The following is a 21,257-nucleotide window of genomic DNA, read 5'->3' on the forward strand; positions in this document are numbered from 1 at the left end:
ATTCACAGTCATATTGTATTTTCATACTTTATATCCGCAAAAGTAAGTTTTGGATAGTTTTTATTTATGATGATAAAATTACAGTGTTGCTGTCGGCCAGACTAGAGGAAGTAATGCGTCTTTTCAAATTTAGAGGGGTGTTCAGACTCAGCCTTGGCAAAGTGTAAACGAACCTCCTCAGGGATGACGATAAGCTGTCTCGCCTCTTGTGGTTCAGAAATCGCATCTCGTATTTTGCTGTGGCTTTTGGCTGTGGATCCATCCATCCATTTTCATGACTGCTTATCCAGTTCAGGGTCATGGTAAGCCCAGCCAGGAAGCATAGGGCATGAGATAAGGGGCCCTCTGGATGGTGTGGCAGTCAGTGCGAGGGTATGCACTCCCAAGTGTGTGTGTGTGTGTGTGTGTGTGTGTGTGTGCGCCATTTATTAGAAACACCTAATCGATACCAGGTGGGCCACATTTTTACCTCCTGAATGTCATCTTGGGATATGTGCTTTGGATTCCGAGAAGCCATTTTGCACATCACTATCGTACCGAGTTGTTATCTGCGCATTTGTGACCTTTGTGTTCGGTCAGAGGGGAATGGCAAAACCCAATCTCATCAACGAGGTGTTTCAGCCACGGAAGAGCTATCGGCTGTGTGGTTTTTGCTAATTACACAGTTTTTTTCTATGGGATTAGTGTGTGAAAATACTTGGATGATCTTCTAGATGAGATGCTGGAACCAGCATGTAAGGCACCAACAATCATAACGTCCATAATTGCTTAGAATGACACCTGATCTAATCCGTAGTTGAACAGTAAGGGAACACCCTGTGTGTGTGCTGTATGTATTCGGTTGCAGCCGCATGATTCACCATTTGTAGGAGCCGTCTGCTTGGATTAACAAGCAGGCGTGCCCAATAACCTGCCTATTGACTGTGTGTGTATAACACATGTAACGCTGCATGTACACGTTACACTCAATTCTTCATGCTTTGGTGTGTGTTTCTCCTCAACATTTGTCTTTCAGCATCTGCTGCCCACAGCAATAGCTCTTGTGCAAGTCTTTCATTCTCGAAGGGTTGTTGAAGTTTTGAAAGTTTTCGTGGAATGCTTCCGGCAGTTACTATATGAGTTTGTTTCCAAGGTGACGCACACTAGCTGTGAAAGTCTTCCTTGGCTGCTCTGATTGCATGTTCTGAGACTGATAAGGAGAAGGGCACTTTGGCCGTTCAAACGCAAATACGTGTTTGGGACACTAGTGCATGTACACAGATGGACTGCATAGTGACTTTGTAAATCCTGAAACACTAATAGTGCTTTCATAGTACAGTGATGCTTCTGGTGTGTGTGTGTGTGTGTGTGTGTGTGTGTGTGTGTGTGTGTGTGTGTGTGTGTGAAGAACAGGGTGCAGCTGTTCTCTGTTCTTTTCTTCCCTCAGGAGTCCTGTTAGAGGACAATTGAATCTTGCCATGGCTGCCTCACGGTGGTGCTCATTTGGAGCTGTACTGCGCAAATCATCCACATCTGACTGGCTGTCGGCATCTTCCTCCTGGCCCCAGATTCCAAACTCAGTTGCTGCAAAAGCCCTCTCTGCTTTGGATGCTGCAGAGCAGCAGATGGATATTTTTAGTGTCTGATAGCAAAGAAGTGCTTGAACCGGATTAGTGTGTGGATTTTTCCCCCCTCCTTTTATCAGACTCTCTATGATGTGAATATCATATTGAGCAGCTTGCCGTTTCAGGTCATTCTGTTATAATCCCCCCATTGTGGGAGTGGGGTGCAGCTTCTGTTGAAAATAAGAATGTGGAATAAGCAGGACTGCGCAGAAGTTGTGAAGGTGAATTCTGTGAGCCGCCGCTCTATGGCTCTGGGATTAGCTCACTACTGTGTTTTACAGCATGCGTTCGCCTGCAGCTACCTTTAAACTCTGCATGTAGGTAATTTAGTCGGTTTGGGAAACTGGCGTATAGGTCATGTGTGTGGAATCTGTTGCCTTGCGAGCGATGCACTGATATCGGTCCCAGTGTGGGAAGTCAGCCAGAGGAACCGGGAGAGGCCCGGGCTCAATTTAACGTGCATCGGGGTGCAGTGGGAGGGGGGGGCGTGTCCTTTTTGTGGAGGCCCATTCATGGCGATCACCTGCTCTCACTCACCTGCTCACTTGGCTGCAAAAAGAGAGTGGAGCGCCTGCTCCTCAGCCCCACACTAAAGGAATTTCTGTCGTCCCCGCTGCTGAGAGTGGAGTCGCCCCCTGTAGCTCTCCTTCCTTCATTTCACCCCCCTGGTGCTTTTTCAGTTACACTCCCCACACCTCCTGCCTTGCCAGAGCTGGGGTTGATCAGTAAGAGTGTGTTGTCTGCACTGCTGTAGTCTTTTTTTTTTTTTTTTTTGGGAGTGTCAGGGTGGAGTTGTTGTGATCCAGATGTCGAGTCGTGCTTCCCCATCTTGTCATGTCTTCTCCACACCGGCTGCGGGTGGGTGTTTCCTGCACGTGAGCAGTCCCCGAGTATGTGCATGCTGTGATTTTAGATATTGAAACTGTCCCCTGTCAGAAGAGCTTCAGAGAATCCGTGACCCTCGACCTGCCCTTTCAGCAGTGCGGGCAGTTTGTTCGCCGCCGACATGCGCGTGCCGGTTTTCGGCAGATTGTGTTTCAGATCGCTCTGAGCGCAGTGTAAGTGGTGTCAGTCGGCTCGTGTCAGCTGCGCGGCTGCTGGCGAATGTGTCTAACACAGACGCGCCGACTCCATGGGAGTGCAAACGGTGGCTGGATAAACTGAGAAAGTCTTCGCCATCACTCTGGCTTCTTGTCAGTTCTGCCAACTGTGCCGTTTTCCTCTTGGGCTGTGACAGCTGTGATGTGTGGTTCAGGTGCATTTTTAGCGCTGCGGAGTGTGTTAGAAGGTCTATCCTTTCTCCCAGTCTCTCAGTAATAAGACAGCAATTGGACACGCATAGAGATTCCTAGGCTAGCCAGGCCCCAGCTAATCCCTCCCAGAACTCCCAAAGATTTGCTTTCTTTATTAGTGGTTTTCATGCAGGTGTGAGTGCACTAATTTCTGGTTCAGTAGTGGCAGACTGGGTAAGGTGGTTTTTCCGGATTTTTGGTGATTGGTGATTTTTCGCACCTCCAAAACTGCTGGGTTGTTTGTAGCACCCTCAGTCTGGTCATGGTTACTGTGTGTGTGTGTGTGTGTGTGTGTGTGTACAGTATATTTATATGGTATGTAAAGACATATGTATTTGTTTGCTGTATTTTTTTTTTAACTCTGCAAAATTTAGTCATTCTGTTGGGTTTATTTGATTGTTTGTTTTTAGATGTATTCCAGTTTTCTCCCTGCCATACTACTGCTTTGAGACCCATGCATCCTTTGTAGATTTTCTAAAGCACCGCGGTATGCTTATGTAAATGTCTGACATGGTCAGTCGTGACGGTGTTTTTCCCTTCAGACACCCCCTGTGGTGATGCGAGAACCTGGCAGTGTCTAAGGGATGCTCACGAAAAAGCAGCATTTCCAGTACAGTCTGCAATCTGCAGTGCATCGCTTTCAGATTTCTGTTCTGAATTTTTCTGGCAGATTCTCATAGTCCCAGAGTTTGAACTACTTCGCAAGAACTTGTAAAAGTTAACTTTATTTGGTTAAAATGGGGTGAGGAATGTGTGGGTATACAAACACAAATCTATTTTTTTAGTTTTTATTTTTTTGTTAGATTATTTTGAATGACAGTTTCTGTGGTACTGTACTGGGCAGATTGTTGCGTAGATCCATCAAAACGACATGCTGTTCCTCAAAGGACTCTCTGATGTGCTCCTTAGGCAAGGCTGGTTTGACTTGTTGGCAAGCGTTACCTCAGAAGGTCATGGGCCGGGTCGACAAGACAGAGCCTTCCCACTGCATTAGTCACTGTTCCTTTTCCGCTTTGATTCATCTAGACACTGTGAAAGGTGGGCACTCCGCTGTCTGTTTTAATGTCTGGAGCTTTTCTTTTAATCCCTTTGCTCCATGGTCCAAAGATGGTTTTCCTGCATTCCGGATCTTGGTGAAAGACATCAGGAAGTAGGATTGGGGGTGGGGGGGGGGGGGGGGGCGGGGCTTCTCGTTCGATCTGCTGGCTTCTCCCTGGCCACCTTCTGCCTTGCTCTCTCCTCCCCTGCCCTCCTGTCTCTGGGTACATTGGTTATACTCGTAAAACCCTCGCGAGATATACGGCGGCAGAGAGAATAACATGTCTGAGTATATCAGCCTCAGTGCACCCTGTGCAAATTCAGCTTTATGGAAGTGTGCAAAATGAGAGTGACTTTCTGCTGAAGTGCGTGTTTTGGCTGATCTGCTCCATCTCACTGAAGCTTGTGCCTTATCAGAGTCCTGCCTGTGAGTTGGCCCGTGATGTACGTGGGCCCCTTGTACTGGGCCTTTTGAAGGCTTTACACTGGCTGCTGTCAGTGCTCTGTGTCTCGGAACAAAGACCCTTTTAGAGAACAGATCAAGGCCCTGGCCATGCGTCCGGTTACCCACTTCTGTCCTTTGTGCTCAGTGCTGGGCTCATTTTGGCCGTGGTTCAGGCCAGAATAAATGTTAATGTATAAATCTACGGATCATTCTGACCAATAAAGGGCTTGTTGTCTGCCCCTGCTTGTTGTCACATATTAGATTACATTTTATCTTCTTTATGCTTTATTTTCAGTTTTATCTCCTTGACTGCAGAAGAAACATTTTACTTTGTCAGAGATTGTTTTGGTCCTTGCTGTACTACACTGCCTACGTATAATCTGTTAATCTCTGACTAGCTTGATGTGTCACTCTGTGTTCTCTCTATATCGAGGTCTCTGACCTTGGCATGTTCCTGTGTCCAGCCTCGGCCATACTGCACTGTGACGCCCATCCTCCTTCCGCAAAGAGAGAGCTTGTTTGCGCCAGTCATCCGGCCCAGCTGGAACGGAGGCAGCCTCTGCCTCTGTCTCTGAGCTGTGGCCACACCCAGGTGGCTGAGCCTGCCTGGGTGCCTTTCGTGGGTGAAACCAGCTGAGCGACAAGGTTATGGGTGTGGACCCAGCGTGTCGCTGTCTTGGCCTCCTAATGGAGTCAACAGCACAGCAGTGCGAGGGGTAGTCAGCAAACGGGAGGGGGTGGAGGGTAAGGTGAGGCAAGGCGCCAGGCTGTGTGCGGGACTCCCTTCATTGTGCTAGAACATCTGAGGGGTTGTGCATGTGGTTCTTCCTGAAGGTCCTGTTTGTACAGGTTTATCCTGGACGTACTTGTGCCGCGGCTGTTCAGGGGTCTGTGTGCGTGCCTGTGTGTGTGTGTATGCTTGTGCATATGCATATTAGGGCTGTGCCCTCTCACTCAAAACCGCTGGGAAGCGGAACAGGTTGTTGTCACAGTAAACTCTGCGACTAGTCTGAGGTAGACCAGAGAAACGATACACTAATCGGTAGTCAGCAGGAAGTGTAGCTTTTATGGCCTTTCCAGTGTATTTTTTTTTTCTTCATTAAAAAAAGGCCCGTCCAATAAAACTTGTGGGGCGGATCGGGTCCGTGGTATACAGCGGCGTTCGGCTGAAGCGAACCAGCACGAATCCTGTTACTGAAGTGTCACTGACGTAGCCGCCATCTGCTCTTCTAAGTCATACTTCCGCTCTTCAATTATTATTCCTATCTGGGATTCAGCAGTGCATGTGTGTCTCTCTGACAGATTGTTGTGTTTGCTGGAGTTTAAAGCCCCAGCAGTCAGCGTGGTGGTGGGTTCTGCCCAGTATCCCAGGTCCTTTTGATCCCATTCCCTCCCCCTACGGCACACGTCTGGTACGTACATGCTGGGGGTAGCTACTCAGGCCCAGATGCAGTGCTTGTTGTCTCCTCCCAAGTGTTTTATTTCTCTCATCATACTCTGTATATGTGTGCAGTGAAACACTCCAGTGTTCATGCCTCTGATTTGTTTGTGTCAGTGTCCTAGTAAAGAGCCTTTCAGACGCCCTGCCCGGTGTCTTGCCCTGAAGGACTTGCCTCTCTCCTACACACTGCCATGATCAGCATCAGCCCTATAGACCAACAGGGCCACATGGCACCTTGGCACACTCAGGGGTAAAGCAGGGCATTCTGGGAATTCTGCTTCCTTGGTTTCGCCCAAGACCGCTGCCCTGTTCCTGCTCTTTAAAACACACACAGACACACACATACTGGTTTTTAATTATATCTTTGTGTGGACTATCCTTACATTTCTATGGGGAAAACTCTAATCACAACATAACGACCTTAACCCCTACCTTAACTATAAGTAACCAAACGAAATGAAAGACTTTTGGTATATTTAGTTACAGATTTTTTTTAAAAATTGGGTTTCCCTTTGTGGGGACCAAAAAAATGGTCACATCATCAAAAAAATTATCACCAGTTTGTGTATATGTGTGTGTGTGTGTGTACAATACACAGAAACGCACGTGTTTATCCTTGAAAGAAATCCCTCATAAAGAACTACAATAGATCTTAGAATCTTCAATAGACCTTCTGCCCCTCTGCAGCCTTGTCAGGTTTTCTGCATCACACATGCTCTTCTTCCTCATGCTCTTTGACAGCATACTGTCACCTTTTTTCACAAAGAACTTAACACCAACTTACCATGACGGTCTTGTTTGCCGTGTTCCCTGGTAAGTTCCAGAGCTTTATCTCTTTGCCACAGTTAAGAATGCCGGCTTTGCCCATCCAGACCAAACCCTTAAAGGCCCTTGCAGCGTGGCAATCATGAAAGGTTACACAGCGACACCTGGAAGAGCTCTGATTGGGGTCGTCCATGAACTTGTCATTCTTGCTCACATTTCTCTGTAATCTTCTCTCTTGTGGGTTCTGGTTCTGTCCCACTGAGACATTTGCCTTTTTCACTTCTCTGTGGGATTTCTTATAAGCAGCTGAGTGTCTGCCACCACTAGGCAGACCTAACATGAACTTTATCTTCACAAGGAGCCCAGCATGATCCCTGCGACCGTGAAGGTTGTCATTGACGACGGTGTCGTCTCCTGTCAGTGTGGCCTTCGATTTTCCCCTGCGGCTGATGTCTGGCTGGTATAACTGCTTTTCCTGCTCTGTGCGGGGTATGATAGCTGCAGCATTTCCCCATGCCAGCCATGCTCCCCCCGCCAATGACAGCCAATCTCACAACCCCCCTTTTAATGACGGGCCTAAAGTGCACAGGCTGTTTCGGTGCAGCCTGTGTGATTGGCAGGGACTATGCCAGGAGATGGTCAGGCCTCGATCTGCCTGAGCTGAACCCCTCAGCTCAACTCAGCCATGAGAGCTATTTATAGACGGCGTACCCGCGGCGTAAAACCAGAAATAATCTGGATACACAGCCTGGAGATGCCGTCCGCTCTAACACAACGCCTCGCATGCATATTAAGCTTGCATACGTGGGTTTGTGAGTAATCCAGTGGCAGGCGTGGTCTCTGTCCTGCTTGATCAGCTGTGTCACTGGCGTTTCCTGTTTCATGTGAGTAACTGTCCGTCCTCCTGTCCTTTGGGAAGCATGCAGGATCTGCCGCATGCCGATCGCGTTGCATCTTGAGTAAGGGGGCAGACTGTGCAGCCACCACCGCTCCAAGAGGATGCGACTGCTTGCAGCTCCGTCTCCCTGGAGCTGCATTGCAGAAGTGATGCGGGAGGGAGTGTGTTTCGGGCAGCGTGAGACTATTAGGGCTAGAGGAGCACCAGGGTACCGACTTGTAAGGGAGACCTTTCGCTGTCGTGACATTCGCAGCACCCCAGTGGGTGTCTGAGGACGTCCTCTGGATCGCTGCTGATCCCTTTCCCTGCGGGAATACACTGCGGATTTGTGTGTGGCTTGTGTAGTGGATGCGGTCCGATGCACCGTGACCCCATCAGCTGAAGAAAACCCAACGTTCAGAGATGTAAATGTGTAAATGCTTCTCTTCTGTGACGATGTGTTTTATTCCCCTGCTGCTTGCATGACGTCTCATAAGACCCATCCTCTCGTTTCGCAGAGTGCAGCGATGGAGGAGACGGTAATATGGGAGCAGCACACAGTGACGCTTCAAAGGGTAAGTGTGCCCCTCTTTTGCTCTCCACCTCCTTCCGTTCGTTCATCCCTCCTTCCCTCCCTCTGTCGCTTGTGCCTCAGAGTGGCAGCTGCAGGATGTGTGCTCGTGAGCCGCACAATAGCGATGAGAAGCAGATGTCAGGAAGCCATAGGGAGGAAGGGAGATCGAAGCTCTGTCGTCGTGCTCCGGCTGAGTGGCACAGCTCTGCCCTGGGCCTGTGCAAAGGGCTGTTCTGGCACCCGCAGGACGTGGGGGGTGGGCTGGGCGAGAACACTCTCTGGGTCACAGTTGAGATTATACTGTGATGTGTTTTTCCAACCTTTTTTGTTTTTTTTTTTTTTTCCCCCCCAAAATTGACTGATGGGACTGAAAGGCTGAGTGAACCTGGTTATGATGGGGGTGCAGTTGATTCTAAGGCAATTTCAGCATTTTATTTATGTGTTTTATTCACAATTATCAGTGTAACAAGCCTGTCCATTGTTAGTGGGGAGAAGTGGACCTGTGAGTGAGGAATCGTGTTTCTTCCTCCCTTGCATTTTTCACAGCGCGCTGGTCCTGCCCTCTCAGTGCTAGAGTATCCGGGTGAGGGAAATGACCCATTGCCAAGAATTGTCTGCCTGTTTGATATCCCACAATGCTGTGTGTTTGACAGTAACTGAATGGAACTGTTGAATAAATACAGTTGCCCTCAGTTACTGGCATCGGTAGGAACTGTGTTCCGCTTCCTTACGTCTTTATCCTAGAAATAAAGCCTTGATTACAGCCAAAAGGAGCCCCTCATACCAAACCTGGCAAAGGCATCTGGAATTACTGGTTTACCTGGAGGGTTTCTAGGAAAAACAGGCCTGGCCTATTTTGCTTGTGTTTATATGCTATATGTGTATCTGCAAAGGAATACTTCTCACTTGACTTGGTTGCTTGGTGACAGTCGACATCAGTCTGCTCATGCTATTGCTAATCTAATCGGCACGGCTTCAGGTGCGAAGATCCGGCCTTGTTTGTTTGGTAGAGCGGCCCATCCCATGATGCACGGCGCTGTGATCGATCGGCGGATTGGTTTCTCCTCTTTCTGAAGCAGCATGACTGCAGTACAAACACGATCTCACCCGCCCTTATTTCCTGCTTGGTTAACTACTGATCTATTAAAAATCGTGGAAGCTCGTGTGAGCACTCCATGTCCCATGCAGCCCTGGGGGTTGGGGGCAGCGTAGAGACACTGGCACGTGATGGCAGCAGCTCCGAGAGCGTGTCCATTGCTCTGAAGTCAGCTTCTGCCCAGCTGCTGCTTGAGAGCGGCCTGCGTGTCAGGGGAGTGCACTGCTTACCCCAGGGCCTGAGGGACTGCGTCATTTGCTTCTGCATTTTCTGCACTGTAGCAGACCTGCAGTGTCATGCATATAGTTACAATTGGCCTGACACATGCACGTGCATGCAAACATGCAGTCACTCCCCTCCACATCAACGTAAGGGTGCAGAGGATCTTAGGGGTTTCTGTTAACAAAAAACATGTTCTCCTGAAATTCAGAGATACTAAACGTTGACGGGTGGTGTTTGCATTTAAGAAAAAAAGAAAACAAAAGCTCTGGTTCCTTCAGTGGCAGAATCAAAAGGCATGTTACTGTGCCTCAGGTATAACTTGAGTGGAAGGTGTTTCTTAAAGGTGTTTATTAAATGTTCACTTATTTTGAGAGTTTGTTCTGCTGGGCTGTGAAGTGCTGCTAGTAATCACTAGAGTGGTTCTATGTAACTGATCTTTCATATAGCTAAGAAGCTGCAAAACGAATAATGTATGTGCTGTCCTGCTATGCTTAATCTGCAAATCCTGCCCTGATTTAATGTGGCGCAGCAGTCATACCGCCAGGTGCACTCAGTGAGGCTCAGGGAGACGGACCTCCTGACAGCCCTCAGTGCTGCAGTGCTCTGCCTGATAGCTCATGTTTTTCTTGATTTGGGATCTTTATGTCAGAGCGGCACCGAGCAGCTGCTCACCTCTGTCTCCTGTGTCCCCTCAGGCCCCGGGCTTCGGATTTGGTATCGCCATTTCCGGGGGTCGGGACAACCCTCACTTTCAGAGTGGAGAGACCTCCATCGTCATCTCCGACGTGCTTAAAGGGGGCCCAGCCGAGGGCCTCTTGCAGTAAGTCTTCGCCTGATTTTATTTTTTATTTTTTTCTTTGTTTGTTTATATGGATGTTTGTGTTCCGCATTACGGTGTGCTGGCATGCAGTAATTAGCAGAGATAATCACCTCCTATCGTAAATGCCCTGTGTGAGCAGCCAGGGGAAGTGAAGAAGCTGTACTTCAGTGTGTTTTTTGAGACGAGGAAAGAATGGAGCTCTGTCCTCTACCGGTCCATTACCCTTCCTGCTTGGCCTCTTAAGACACGCTAGCGCCGTTCAGAGTGACAATGCCGCATTGTTTAACACTCTGGTAAAGTCTTTACCTGGATGAAATCGGGAAATGGGATCAGACTTGTGTATGGGAGGGGGGAGGGGGTGCCGTCTTTCCGGACATTTGGGGGGGAAAATCCTCACTTGAATGTTGACTCCAGGATCCCCAAGGCACATGCGGGCTTTCAATGGGAAAGTGTGTGTGTGCGCGTGCACATGTGTTTTTGTAATTATTACATTGTGGGGACCTGATTTCCCCACAATATGATTAAAAACCTGTAACTTTTTACATTGTATCGGTCCCCACAAGGATAACCTCAATATTATTAAAAAAAATCTGTGACTACAATCAGAACTATAAGTCTTGTAGTTTGTTTGGTTACTTATGGTTAAGGTTAGGGCTGGGTGGGGGTTAGGGTTGTCATTGTTGGGATTAGGGTTACGTCCATAGAAATGAATGGAGAGTCCCCACAAACATATGAATATGTGGACTGTGCGTGCATGTGTGTACCCCACCTCAGACTCTGCCCTCTGGTGGTCAAGCTGCCTAACAATGCTCCTCCTCCCCACAGGGAGAATGACAGAGTCGTGATGGTCAATGCTGTCTCCATGGACAATGTGGATCATGCTTATGCTGTGCAACAGCTGCGAAAGAGTGGAAAGAGTGCCAAAATTGTGAGTATGACATGCTGTGCATGGGCTGCATGACCCGGGCCCGGTGATCGGCACGGAGGCTCCATTCTGTGCCAGTTAGTCAGGATGTACTGGGGTGTCTGGGCATCCCTGTCTCTGGAGGTGTCCTCTGCATGACCGTCGGGGTTGCTGCCTGTGTCCGTGCTGCCAGAACTTAGATGGAACCCAACTCTTCAAATCGCAAACACATACCGATGCTGTCCGTGTGTCAGCCGGCGTGTGTGACGCTGGCGGTGAAATTCACTGCACTCTCCTGTCCCTAACGTGCAGACGATCAGGCGCAAGCGGAAGGTGCAGATCCCGGTGGCGCGGCACGGGGAGAGGGAGACCATGTCCGAGCAGGAGGATGACGAGGATAGCTGCGAGGATGAGATGTACGAGAGACGTGCGGATTCCGGCGCCTACGCTGGGGCGGCTGCAGGGGCGACGGCGGCAACGGTGGGGACCACTGGCAGCCGGCGGAGCGAGCGCAGCATCAGCCGGCGGGACCGGAGTGCATCGCGAGAGAGGAGCCTCTCGCCGCGCTCAGACCGCCGCTCCCAGTCTTCAAACCAGGCTGTGCGTCCCGCCAGGGTGACCCTTGTCAAGTCCCGTAAGAATGAAGGTGGGTACTGCCACAGCTGGCCGCACTCAACGGGACAGGATCCCCAAATGCGGAACTCGTATGTTTCTGGCCTGTTCGTATGCTTTGGTGTCTGGTGTGTAAATAAATGAAACCGATAATTCTGCAGTGGAATTACAGGCCTTCAGCTTCAGGGGTGTGAATTAGCAGTGGAAACGCCATTGGGAATGTATGTTTGTGCACAAGTGTGAGTTTATATGTGTGCATGTGTGTGGGGGGTTATGTATGTATTACATTGTACATGTGATGGTAACCTATTCTGACCTTGTGGGGGGACCACTTTTTGTGTCTCAATTTTTAAATAATTAAAAAAAAAATCTATCACTCCAATCAAAAATCTAAAAATGTTAAAGGTTACTTATGGTTAAGGTTAGGGCTGGGTAGGGGTTAAGAGTGTCATAGTAGAGATTAGGATTTAACCCACAGAAATGAATGGAGAGTCCCCACAAAGACATACATTCCTGTGTGTGTGTGTGTGTGTGTGTGTGTGTGTGTGTGTGTGTGTGTGTGTGTGTGAGTGGGTGGTTGGTGTACCCCGGGGAAGAGGCCAGGAGCTGCTGTGCTGAGAGCTGAGCAGGCTGGTCCCTGGAGAATCAGCGAGACACACGCCTCTGTTCCTCGCTGAAGCCATTCCCTCCACCAGGCCCAGACATTCACATCCTGTCAGAGCACATGGAGCTCGAAATGTGTGACAGACGCTGGCTGCTTCTAAGTTTGTGTCATTCCCAAGAGTTGGAGCACCACTGAATGGTCTTTTGCCACAAGGCGGGTTCTGGAAGCCTCCATTTGCTTCTCCAGGGGGAGAGGTTCTGTGAATTTGTGGTCTGGTTGGCAGCCCACAGACCCCCACGTGATGTAGCTCCTTTGTGGAAATGGAAAAGGCTGTTCCGGTGCCATGGGGCTGCAGGGGGAGTCTGAGCCGCTTTAAACAGGACTTTTTCTCTCACACTCCTGAACATCTTGACGAGTCTTTGGGGGGTTTTTACATAAAGTCCACTTTGGGCGCTTTTCCACCACACCAGGTACTGAACTTTTGGTACTTCAAGAAAGTACCGAAAGTACAGTACTTCAAGGTGTTTCTGCCGAATGACATCACAACGCGAGGCTGGGTGTTTTGTACTGAATTTGAAAAATGGCTGTAGTATATTATAGGGCTTGGTGATGTGCAATATTAGTACAAACATCGTATGTTATGCACATACAATTCTTACATCCCTAGTCAGTTGTATTAAAATAAGGCCTTTCCTTACTTTCAAGTCTGTCTGGACATTATAGGGCAAGGGGGTTAAAGTCTTGCTAAAATATTTTTATTCTGTCATATGAAAGAAAAAAACTTGGCAAGCTGTTCAGGTTCAGTTATTATTCCTTTTATAGATTCTTATATGTTGAAAGATCAGTTTAGAGTTGACAGCGCTGTGTGCTTTCTCCGAGACAATCAAGATCATTTTCATCCTTGTCGTTTAAATCACTTGAAGACGGGTTTGTGAAAAATTTATGAGCTCCTTTTTTGTTTTATCTATACCTCAATATTTATTACAACTAAATTACATCGGTATATTCATACCAAAGTCACATCACCAGGACCACCCGCTATATGCCTGGGATATTCCATGAAAAACTTTATAGTTTCATGGCGTCCAGATCTTTTTGTTTATATGTTTTTTTTCGACCAGACCATTTTTTGACCATTTTTTTTTTACTTTATTATTTTTATTATTATTTTCTGAGTTCACAACTGTTCAAGGCGGCATTTGTGTTTGTATGTCTCAGCGAAGTACCAAAGTAGTACCCCAGCTGGTTTGGCACTTTCAGTACTGGTTCTTTTGGTACTGGTACTCTACCAGAAGTCAGTGGAAAAGGGGAAAAGTGCCCACTGGCTCCGACGTTTAGCCGCTTCCTACTTCTTGTTAGTGTGACCAGGGTTCTGTACACACTGGGGTCACAGGCCTCCCCATTTGGGGGCGCTTTGATAATGGAATATGCATTTCTGTCACCCCCCCCCCCCCCCAAACGACAGAATATGGTTTACGCCTGGCCAGTCACATCTTCGTGAAGGACATCTCTCCTGAGAGCCTGGCAGCGCGGGACGGCAACATCCAGGAGGGTGACGTGGTGCTGAAGGTGAGGGAGGTCCGTCCGGTAACACTGACCCAGGACCATGCCTGTCAGCAATCCCCCTACGTGGCCTGACTCCTTGGTGCTGGGAGGAACTATCCATGGAAATAGGAATATTAACTTCACACGCAATTAGTTTTGCACAGAGCTGCTTCAATAAGGAATTCTCATGAGTGTGAATAAAGGCAGTGTTCTGTTGTATCACCATTACTTGTAGCCATCAGTAAATGGACGGCTGCACTGCAGGAGCGATTCAGACTGCCTGCATACATTCTTAACTCCATGCTGACTTTGTATGCTGCCTGTGATGCATCTGCTTGCTTGGTTTCCCCTCTGAGGAGGATATTCATCTTTATTTATATGTTGACGCACCCTCAACACTGGTCGAGGCGGCCAGTCCATCTAGTGTGTGAATCTTTAGTTGGGCTGAGGGTCGGCGCAAGGCCGGCTTCTGTGACGCACTGACCTGGGACCGTGGCACATTCTACTGACGCTTCCTCTCTAATGTAGCAAAAAAAAAAAAACCGCAACTTTATCCTAAAAAAAGGTTCTGCAGAATCCTTTTTATTTTCTGTGGTTTTCTTTTTGTATTCTGTGGTGTTGATCCTCATTCCTTTTCTCTCCTAGATTAACGGAACAGTGACCGAAAACCTGTCCCTCATAGATGCTAAGAAGCTTATCGAGAGGTCAAAGGGCAAGCTGAAAATGGTGGTGCAGCGGGATGAGAGGGCAACTCTGCTTAACATCCCTGCTGTAGACGACAGCATTCCATCTGCCAATGCGTCTGACAGAGACGGTGTGGATCTTCTCTGGGGGTTACGGGGAAGGGGCAGCCTCTGTGTACTGGGACTGATGGGGAGTGGAAAGGAAATTCTTTGTAATGGGAGGGTTTAGCAGCTACATGCCTGTGTTTGTTCTGAACCTGCTTCTGTTTGTGGAACTTGTGACCGTGTCAGTCTCAGTGCTCCACATGTGATGTTTGTTCTGTGCTGTATGGCTTCCTTTTGGGAAGTTTTTATCTGGTCCTACATGAAGGAAGTAATCGGAAAGCAACCTGTTAGGCGTGTGAGAAAATAGTGAAGATGATGGCAGAAATGAACTCGGAAAAAATGGAATGAGCTTTTATATGAATCCCTTCCTGTTCCTCCTCGTGTCTCTGGTGTGTGCTTGCCCCTGAGACGCCTCATTAACAGGCCCTCTTTACCCTGACAGATATCTCAGAAATTCATTCCCTGACATCAGACCATTCCAACCACGATCGAAACCGCAGCGCTCGCTCGCGCTCCCCCGACCGGCGCTCTGAGCCCTCCGAGTTGTCCAGACACTCCCCTCAGCTGGTCAGCAACGGCAGGTAAGGGACCCCAGCGACCCCGAAGTGTTCCTGAAGGCACTCTGCATAGCTGCCACCTCATCATAAATCGGCACACGCCACTGCCAGCTGGAAATTAAAAAGCAGAGTAATGAAACTGGAGGCTGGGTCTAGGTAACTAGATAAAATCAATTATGTAGCGCAGCCTTCCGGCTCCGCCCCCCCAGATGGCATTAGGGTGGTAGCATACGTGGCATGCATGAACACAGACACACACACACGCCAGATCCTCATATTCGGTGAGAATGGCATGACGAGTAAATTCAATAGCTAACGGTAGCTACATTCTTTCTACTGTTTTTAATTTGCTGCTTTCCCCTGCATTTTTGTCAATTGGAATTCTAGCTCCCTGCGTTGGAGATTAAAGTAAGTGGCTGTTCCCTCCAGGGGTCTGTTGTCAGCCCTCTAAACACACCAGGGGCTGAAAAGCGTGTGGGATGGATGCAGGCTAGATAAGCTGGTAGGCATAGAGCTAGATTCAGGGTCAAAGCAGACTTGACGGAAGAGCAGCAGAATGTTAAACTGGCCGCCTGTCAACTTGTAGCAGAGCTGGTAAAATGCACACGTGCTTTGTCTTTCGTAGGCTGCCTTGTACCTTCCTCGACTTCATTAGCTTTGCTTCTGAGTCGCTGGCACCTGCAGAGAGCGAGCCATGTGTTTGCGGAGAGAATTTGCTTTGAGCAGCCCGTAGGAATGTGTGTGCTTTAGTTTTTCCTTTGTTTGCCACGTGAACATCACAGCGGCTCTGACACAGATAGGCAGCTGGTCCGTCCACTTTCCAGTAAGGCAGGGAAGTGCAGTCGCTGATCCACTGTAACCTGCGCTCAGCTTCCAGGCAATCATGTGCCACTCACGCAGGCCCCTAATTGAATTCTTTAACAGATGTTTGAGGGCTTGCCAGCAGGGGCACTATAAGTCTGGCATAAAGATGTAGCTGCTAATGTGCTATGAGTGTAGGAGGAGAAGAATTAGTGCTGTAATTAATTCCTGGGCTGTTTATGCGTCCGTTGATTTACAGCTGCCTGTTTGTCACAAAGCCAGTTCAATCGTTCAGTCCTCACCGGACAGCTATTAAATAATTTGTTTTTCTTTTTTGTTTTATGCAGAATTGCAGGTTCACTTTTTCACAGATTACTTCCACTGTAAGTGCCACACATCACATGATGACATTCTGTAAGACTGGCATCCCAGTCAGCTGTTGTATGGGCGAATTCCTGCTGGTGTATGGTGGTGAATGCTTAACACTTGTTTCTGTACTGGTGCTGCGTCAACACCTTGAACTGGTAATCCCCAAGCCGGGCCGCTAGTAGTGTGTTGGTTTGCCTGGACACGATGGCAGATGTCGAGACTGGCCGCCCAGCCATTTTGCCAACAGGAGCGGGTAAACGGCGTGTCTGCAGCCTACCCCAGGAAGCCCAGGGCACCATCGAAGATACGCTGTCGCACAGAAATACATGCTAGGAGCAATTTAAAATCACGGTTTTACCTGAGCTCTTTGGCCCGTGGGAGGAAAGCAGAGCATGCAAACCTACACACAGCTGGGCTGGGAACTAAACCCACAGCCCTCCTGGTGCTGTGAGTCACCCATCTTAAGAGAATTATTGTTTTCTTAGACACAGTAATTTTGTTGTTAATTTTGTTGTTATAGGTGTAGTGTAATATCTGCCAGCCCCCCCTCTAGATAGCTGTGTCTCTGTGTCTGCTTTGAAGCCAATGCCTCTGACAGGGCTGAGTGCTGTTCTTAGGGTTGCAGATTGTCCTGAAGAGCGTTGTCTGTCTTGCACCCATGTCAAGTCCCAGAATGCTTTGCTGCAAAATCCATGCATATCTTTCAGTATCTTTAAAAGGGAAATAAAAGGAAAGCCACCTACAAGTTGGGGAATAAATAAATTTGCTGTGTGACACAGCACACACCTGATATGATGGTCTTGTACTTCCCTGTGTGGCTCTTTAAAGGATGGGTTTCTGGCTTGGCCACTATAGTGTGTGTTTGTCTTTGCCTGTGAACAGAATATGGTACCGTATTCGCTACACTCTCTGGAATAATCTTGGCTTTTGTCTGTGTGTGTGTGGCTGCTCAGTCGCTGCGCAAGTGAAAGGCTGTGGAGTTTTGGAGCCTGAGGTGAGCGGTCGCACGTCAGGGTCCCCCAGCCCGGCTTCCTGTGTTTGTTAGCTGAGCAGCTGTGGTCACAGATATCGGCTCCAGTGGCTGTCAGGCACTGCAGTGGCGCCTCTCAGCTTTTATGCATCATCTCAGGTGTCAAGGGCAATATTTCTTGGTACGTTAACCATTCAGGTGCAGGGACACTTCATAGACATAAAGGATTTCAAAGGAAAGCCGAACTTCTCACCATGATTAGTATTAAATTGTGTTTTTTAAGCCAGTTGTACACATTCATCAATTATGTTTTAGTATTTAAAGTACTTTGTTGTTAGTTGTCCTTTGATATTTTAGTCACGCTCGCATGTTTTATTCAGCCATGCATAATGCATGCATTTTTCCTGGGAACAGATTTCTGTCCTTTTGCTGATGCCCCAAACTCCCAGCTGTACTGAGTGACATCAGAACCTTTGTCCTCGTGTTCATTATGGCAGCGCCATTAGGGGGGGCGCACGCTGACCCCGTGCATTGCCGTTTAAGACGACTCCGCTGGCCCTGTGTAAATGTTAGGGCTGTGTGCGCTGGCATTACCAAGGTGCTGTTCTGCTGTGGCAGCAGCCAAGATAAATATTTCAGGCTTTAATGATGTGAGGGAGGCGCTAGTGAAAGGCAAACGTAATTGTCATCAGTTCCACGCTTATGTTTTACATTATTAATGTATTAAAGACTGAATATGGCCAGCGAGTGGGTGGGGTTTGCGTACGGCGGCCGTGTCCTGCTTGCATCATGCAGCTCGGCATCCTTTGCGAGGACGCTGCTCGCCTGCACCTAGCAGGTGATTGTGGCTGTGTCAGTTTGACTGCAGGTGTCAGCACTCTCTATTTTTAGCCTGTAGACCACAAAAACTCATGGACTGCTGCTCTTCATTATCCCTTTAAATGTGTCTGGGAGGAGGCGACGTTGCCGGCCTTCACCTCGCTCTTGTGGGCTTTGTTTTCTTGGACATTGTTTCAGCCCGATTCGATGGGAAATATTCCGGCGCTGTACTTTACGTCCATCGCCGGTGCACTTCAGCGAGCTGCTGGTGAATGTGGCTCTGCTGGCTCTGCGTCTCATTCCCATGGCGCGGGTGCTGAACTGTGCGCCAGCCCGCTGTCATGTGACCGTGCAGGAATTCTGCTTTTGTTCTAATTCAGAGCAGGGTGGAGCAGACGGGCGAGCGAGTGGGGAGCGTTCCCGGCCCTCCGTCTGCCTGGCCTTGCCTTTGTACACAGCTGTACGAACCCAGTGACACATCCAAGGTTAAAGGTTTCTTGGATACCCACGTACATCACAAAAGTAGATTGTGCCATCAGGAGCAATGAAAATCACAAAGTATTTCACAATGTTGCTTCTTGGTTGTAAGCAGCCTTGTTACACTCCTTCGGTGTGCGTAGCTTACATGCAGAGGAACTCTGTTTTTTCACAGTTTAGTTTCAATCTCAGTGTGGAAGTTTGCATCCTGATATCCATCTTTTATCTGTATTTTACTTTTTGTCCTCCTTTTTAAATCATCACCATGTCTCCCAGAAAGAAGCATCGGTCTTTTGGCAGATGCCAACATTTACTCAGTAATTCAGTACCAATTAATATCTCAGTGATCCGTGTTCTGGGATAAACGTAGTGGGGAAAACACGCATAAAATACGAGTCCAGCTGGATCCAGTTGGTGGCCGTGGTATACAGGAGTGGTGTCCCCAATCGTGACCAGTTGGGTTGATCAGTTGGCTTGTTACAGAGCAGTTACCCCCAGTGCATGTTTCCTTTGGATGTATGTTCTGCTGGTGCTGAGGAGGATCTGCTGGTAAATCCTGACACCAGAACCCTACCGGTACTGAAAACCGACGCTTTCCACTTGTCTTTAATCCTGCAGCATCCATTCCTGGATAGTTTTTTTTTTCCCCTTCCCCTCATTCTGATTCTCATTTGGTAGGAGATTTGCCAAATGTGTCCCTCTTCTGGCCCCCTTTGACTGTTGGCACCCTTCAGTGTCCGGCAATCTCACAAATAATGACAAACAGGAATAACTGCCTTGTTTTTGTTTCCAGCCACAGGAGTCGTGAGGAGGAGCGGATTTCCAAGCCGGGGGCCGTGTCGACGCCCGTCAAGTTGGCCGAGGAGGTTCCCGTAACTGACCAACCAGTGCCGATTGACGAAAAACTGATTCCCCCGCTGCCAGGTCAGGGGCCCACAGGGAGCCGGGCTGCTCCCCCCAGCTTGCCCTCACTCTTCTCCAAAACACCCCATTATTCTCTCCCCCTTCCCCCTCTGTGCCCCTCTGTCCCGAGCGGCTGTGAAACTCGTTCTTGATCCTTTGTAGCTGTAATACCTGCTGTGGCTGGGCAGTCTGGTCTCAGCTCTGACAAGCAGCCGCATCCACTCCAGGCAAACGCACCCCGTTCCGACGCCTCGGGATTAGCGTAGGCTCAGCTTGGCCGCTTATGTCACAGTCTGAGGCCATGATTTCATCTGGGTGATGGCCCCAAGCAGCAGGGCCGTGCTGGCGCCGGTCCCCTAAGGGTGTGGGGGTGTTGGATGCTTGGGGATTCCTGATTGACTGCAGTAACAGACTTTGTTGCCCTGTCAGGTGCATAAGAGAGTCTGACTGCTTGCAGTGAGAGGTGCCTCACCCTCTGGTGGCTGTGTAGTGCTTTGGTGCAGAGCGTTTTGAATCAACAAATGCCCATCTTGGCATTCGCTTTCTGCTCAGCAGATAGGCACAGGCTCTTCCTGGCCATCGGCGTTTGCCTGAGCTGTGGTTAAGCGGCACCAACTGCCGACAGCCGTTCTCCGCTGCTGTAATGCAGCCGCTGAATGTGTCATGAAGCCACATGTGGCCATTGGCGGTCAAGCATCAATACTTTGATCCATTTAGTCACATTGGATTTTCTGTTAAACGCTCCAGGTGAGCTTGGGCGTGTCACTCTTGCACCAAAGACTGGAGATCAGAACTGATGACTGTGTAACCACTAAGAGAGTGAATTGCTGTCTGAGAGAGTGGTGAGGTCACTTGCCCAAAGCACAGTGAAAATGAGCAATGTCTGCCAAGAATTGCTGACCCAGCTTGAAGCAGTGTATCTTGGTGTGTCTGTCTGAGACTATACTGCTCTAATTCTACCGAGTCTCTGTTACCGTTTGCTGTGTGCATAGTGCCTCTTAACACTGATCGCTTCAGCTTGTGGTTGTGGGTGTGTTCTGTCATCAGAGCCCAAGCCAGTGTACGCCCAGCCAGGACAGCCTGATGTGGACCTGCCCGTCAGCCCCTCCGACGCCCCCGTACCCAGCGCCGCTCACGACGACAGCATCCTCAGGTTGCTCCCCCCGCACCCCGCTTTCCGGCACTCGCTAACCCGGCGCCTTCGTCCTGTGGCAGTCCGCGTTCACGTTTCCGTGTTTCCTCTCAGGCCAAGCATGAAGCTGGTGAAGTTTAAGAAAGGAGAGAGTGTGGGTCTGCGCCTGGCCGGGGGCAACGATGTGGGCATCTTCGTCGCTGGCGTGCTGGAGGACAGCCCCGCTGCCAAGGAGGGCCTGGAGGAGGGGGATCAGATTCTCAGGGTACGGAGTCACACACACACACACACACACACACACACACACACACACGTACATGCACCCAGGTGCTGGGGTTACTAGGACACCAGGTTTCCTTTCATGCAGATGCCACCCTTTTCTGCAGCCTCAAGGTCTAGATTAACCTGATTCCTGGAGTTGTGTGACGGTTAGGGTTAGGGTTAGGGTTAACTCCGTGTGGTATTTATGTAGTGTAACTATGTTAGTAGGTGGCTTTGTGAGCAGCCGCCGCCCCTCTGCTGACCGTCCCGCGTAACGGCCCGGTCGCTGTGCACGCTCGCCGTAGGGCTGTGACCCTTTGAGAAGAACAGCGCCGCCCTTC

General features: G+C 49.1%; 1 protein-coding gene across 13 annotated transcripts in view; it reads left to right on the forward strand.

Moving 5' to 3' along the window:
* Window positions 1-21,257, forward strand: part of LOC125704289 (tight junction protein ZO-1-like) — an 87,695-nt gene that overhangs the window by 51,281 nt on the left and 15,157 nt on the right. For 12 of the 13 annotated variants that reach the window (XM_048969721.1, XM_048969723.1, XM_048969724.1 and 9 more), the window contains 10 exons: window positions 7,981-8,037; window positions 10,050-10,174; window positions 11,000-11,102; window positions 11,391-11,724; window positions 13,760-13,863; window positions 14,485-14,653; window positions 15,070-15,208; window positions 19,414-19,544; window positions 20,571-20,676; window positions 20,770-20,920. In XM_048969721.1, the coding sequence (XP_048825678.1) occupies window positions 7,981-8,037; window positions 10,050-10,174; window positions 11,000-11,102; window positions 11,391-11,724; window positions 13,760-13,863; window positions 14,485-14,653; window positions 15,070-15,208; window positions 19,414-19,544; window positions 20,571-20,676; window positions 20,770-20,920 (1,419 nt within the window). Of the gene's footprint in view, window positions 1-5,415; window positions 7,888-7,980; window positions 8,038-10,049; window positions 10,175-10,999; window positions 11,103-11,390; window positions 11,725-13,759; window positions 13,864-14,484; window positions 14,654-15,069; window positions 15,209-19,413; window positions 19,545-20,570; window positions 20,677-20,769; window positions 20,921-21,257 lie in introns of those variants that run through there. The other variant, XM_048969732.1, reaches the window with a different exon arrangement.

This window comes from Brienomyrus brachyistius, chromosome 11 (genome assembly GCF_023856365.1).
Source record: "Brienomyrus brachyistius isolate T26 chromosome 11, BBRACH_0.4, whole genome shotgun sequence".
Classification (NCBI taxonomy): Eukaryota; Metazoa; Chordata; class Actinopteri; order Osteoglossiformes; family Mormyridae; genus Brienomyrus; species Brienomyrus brachyistius.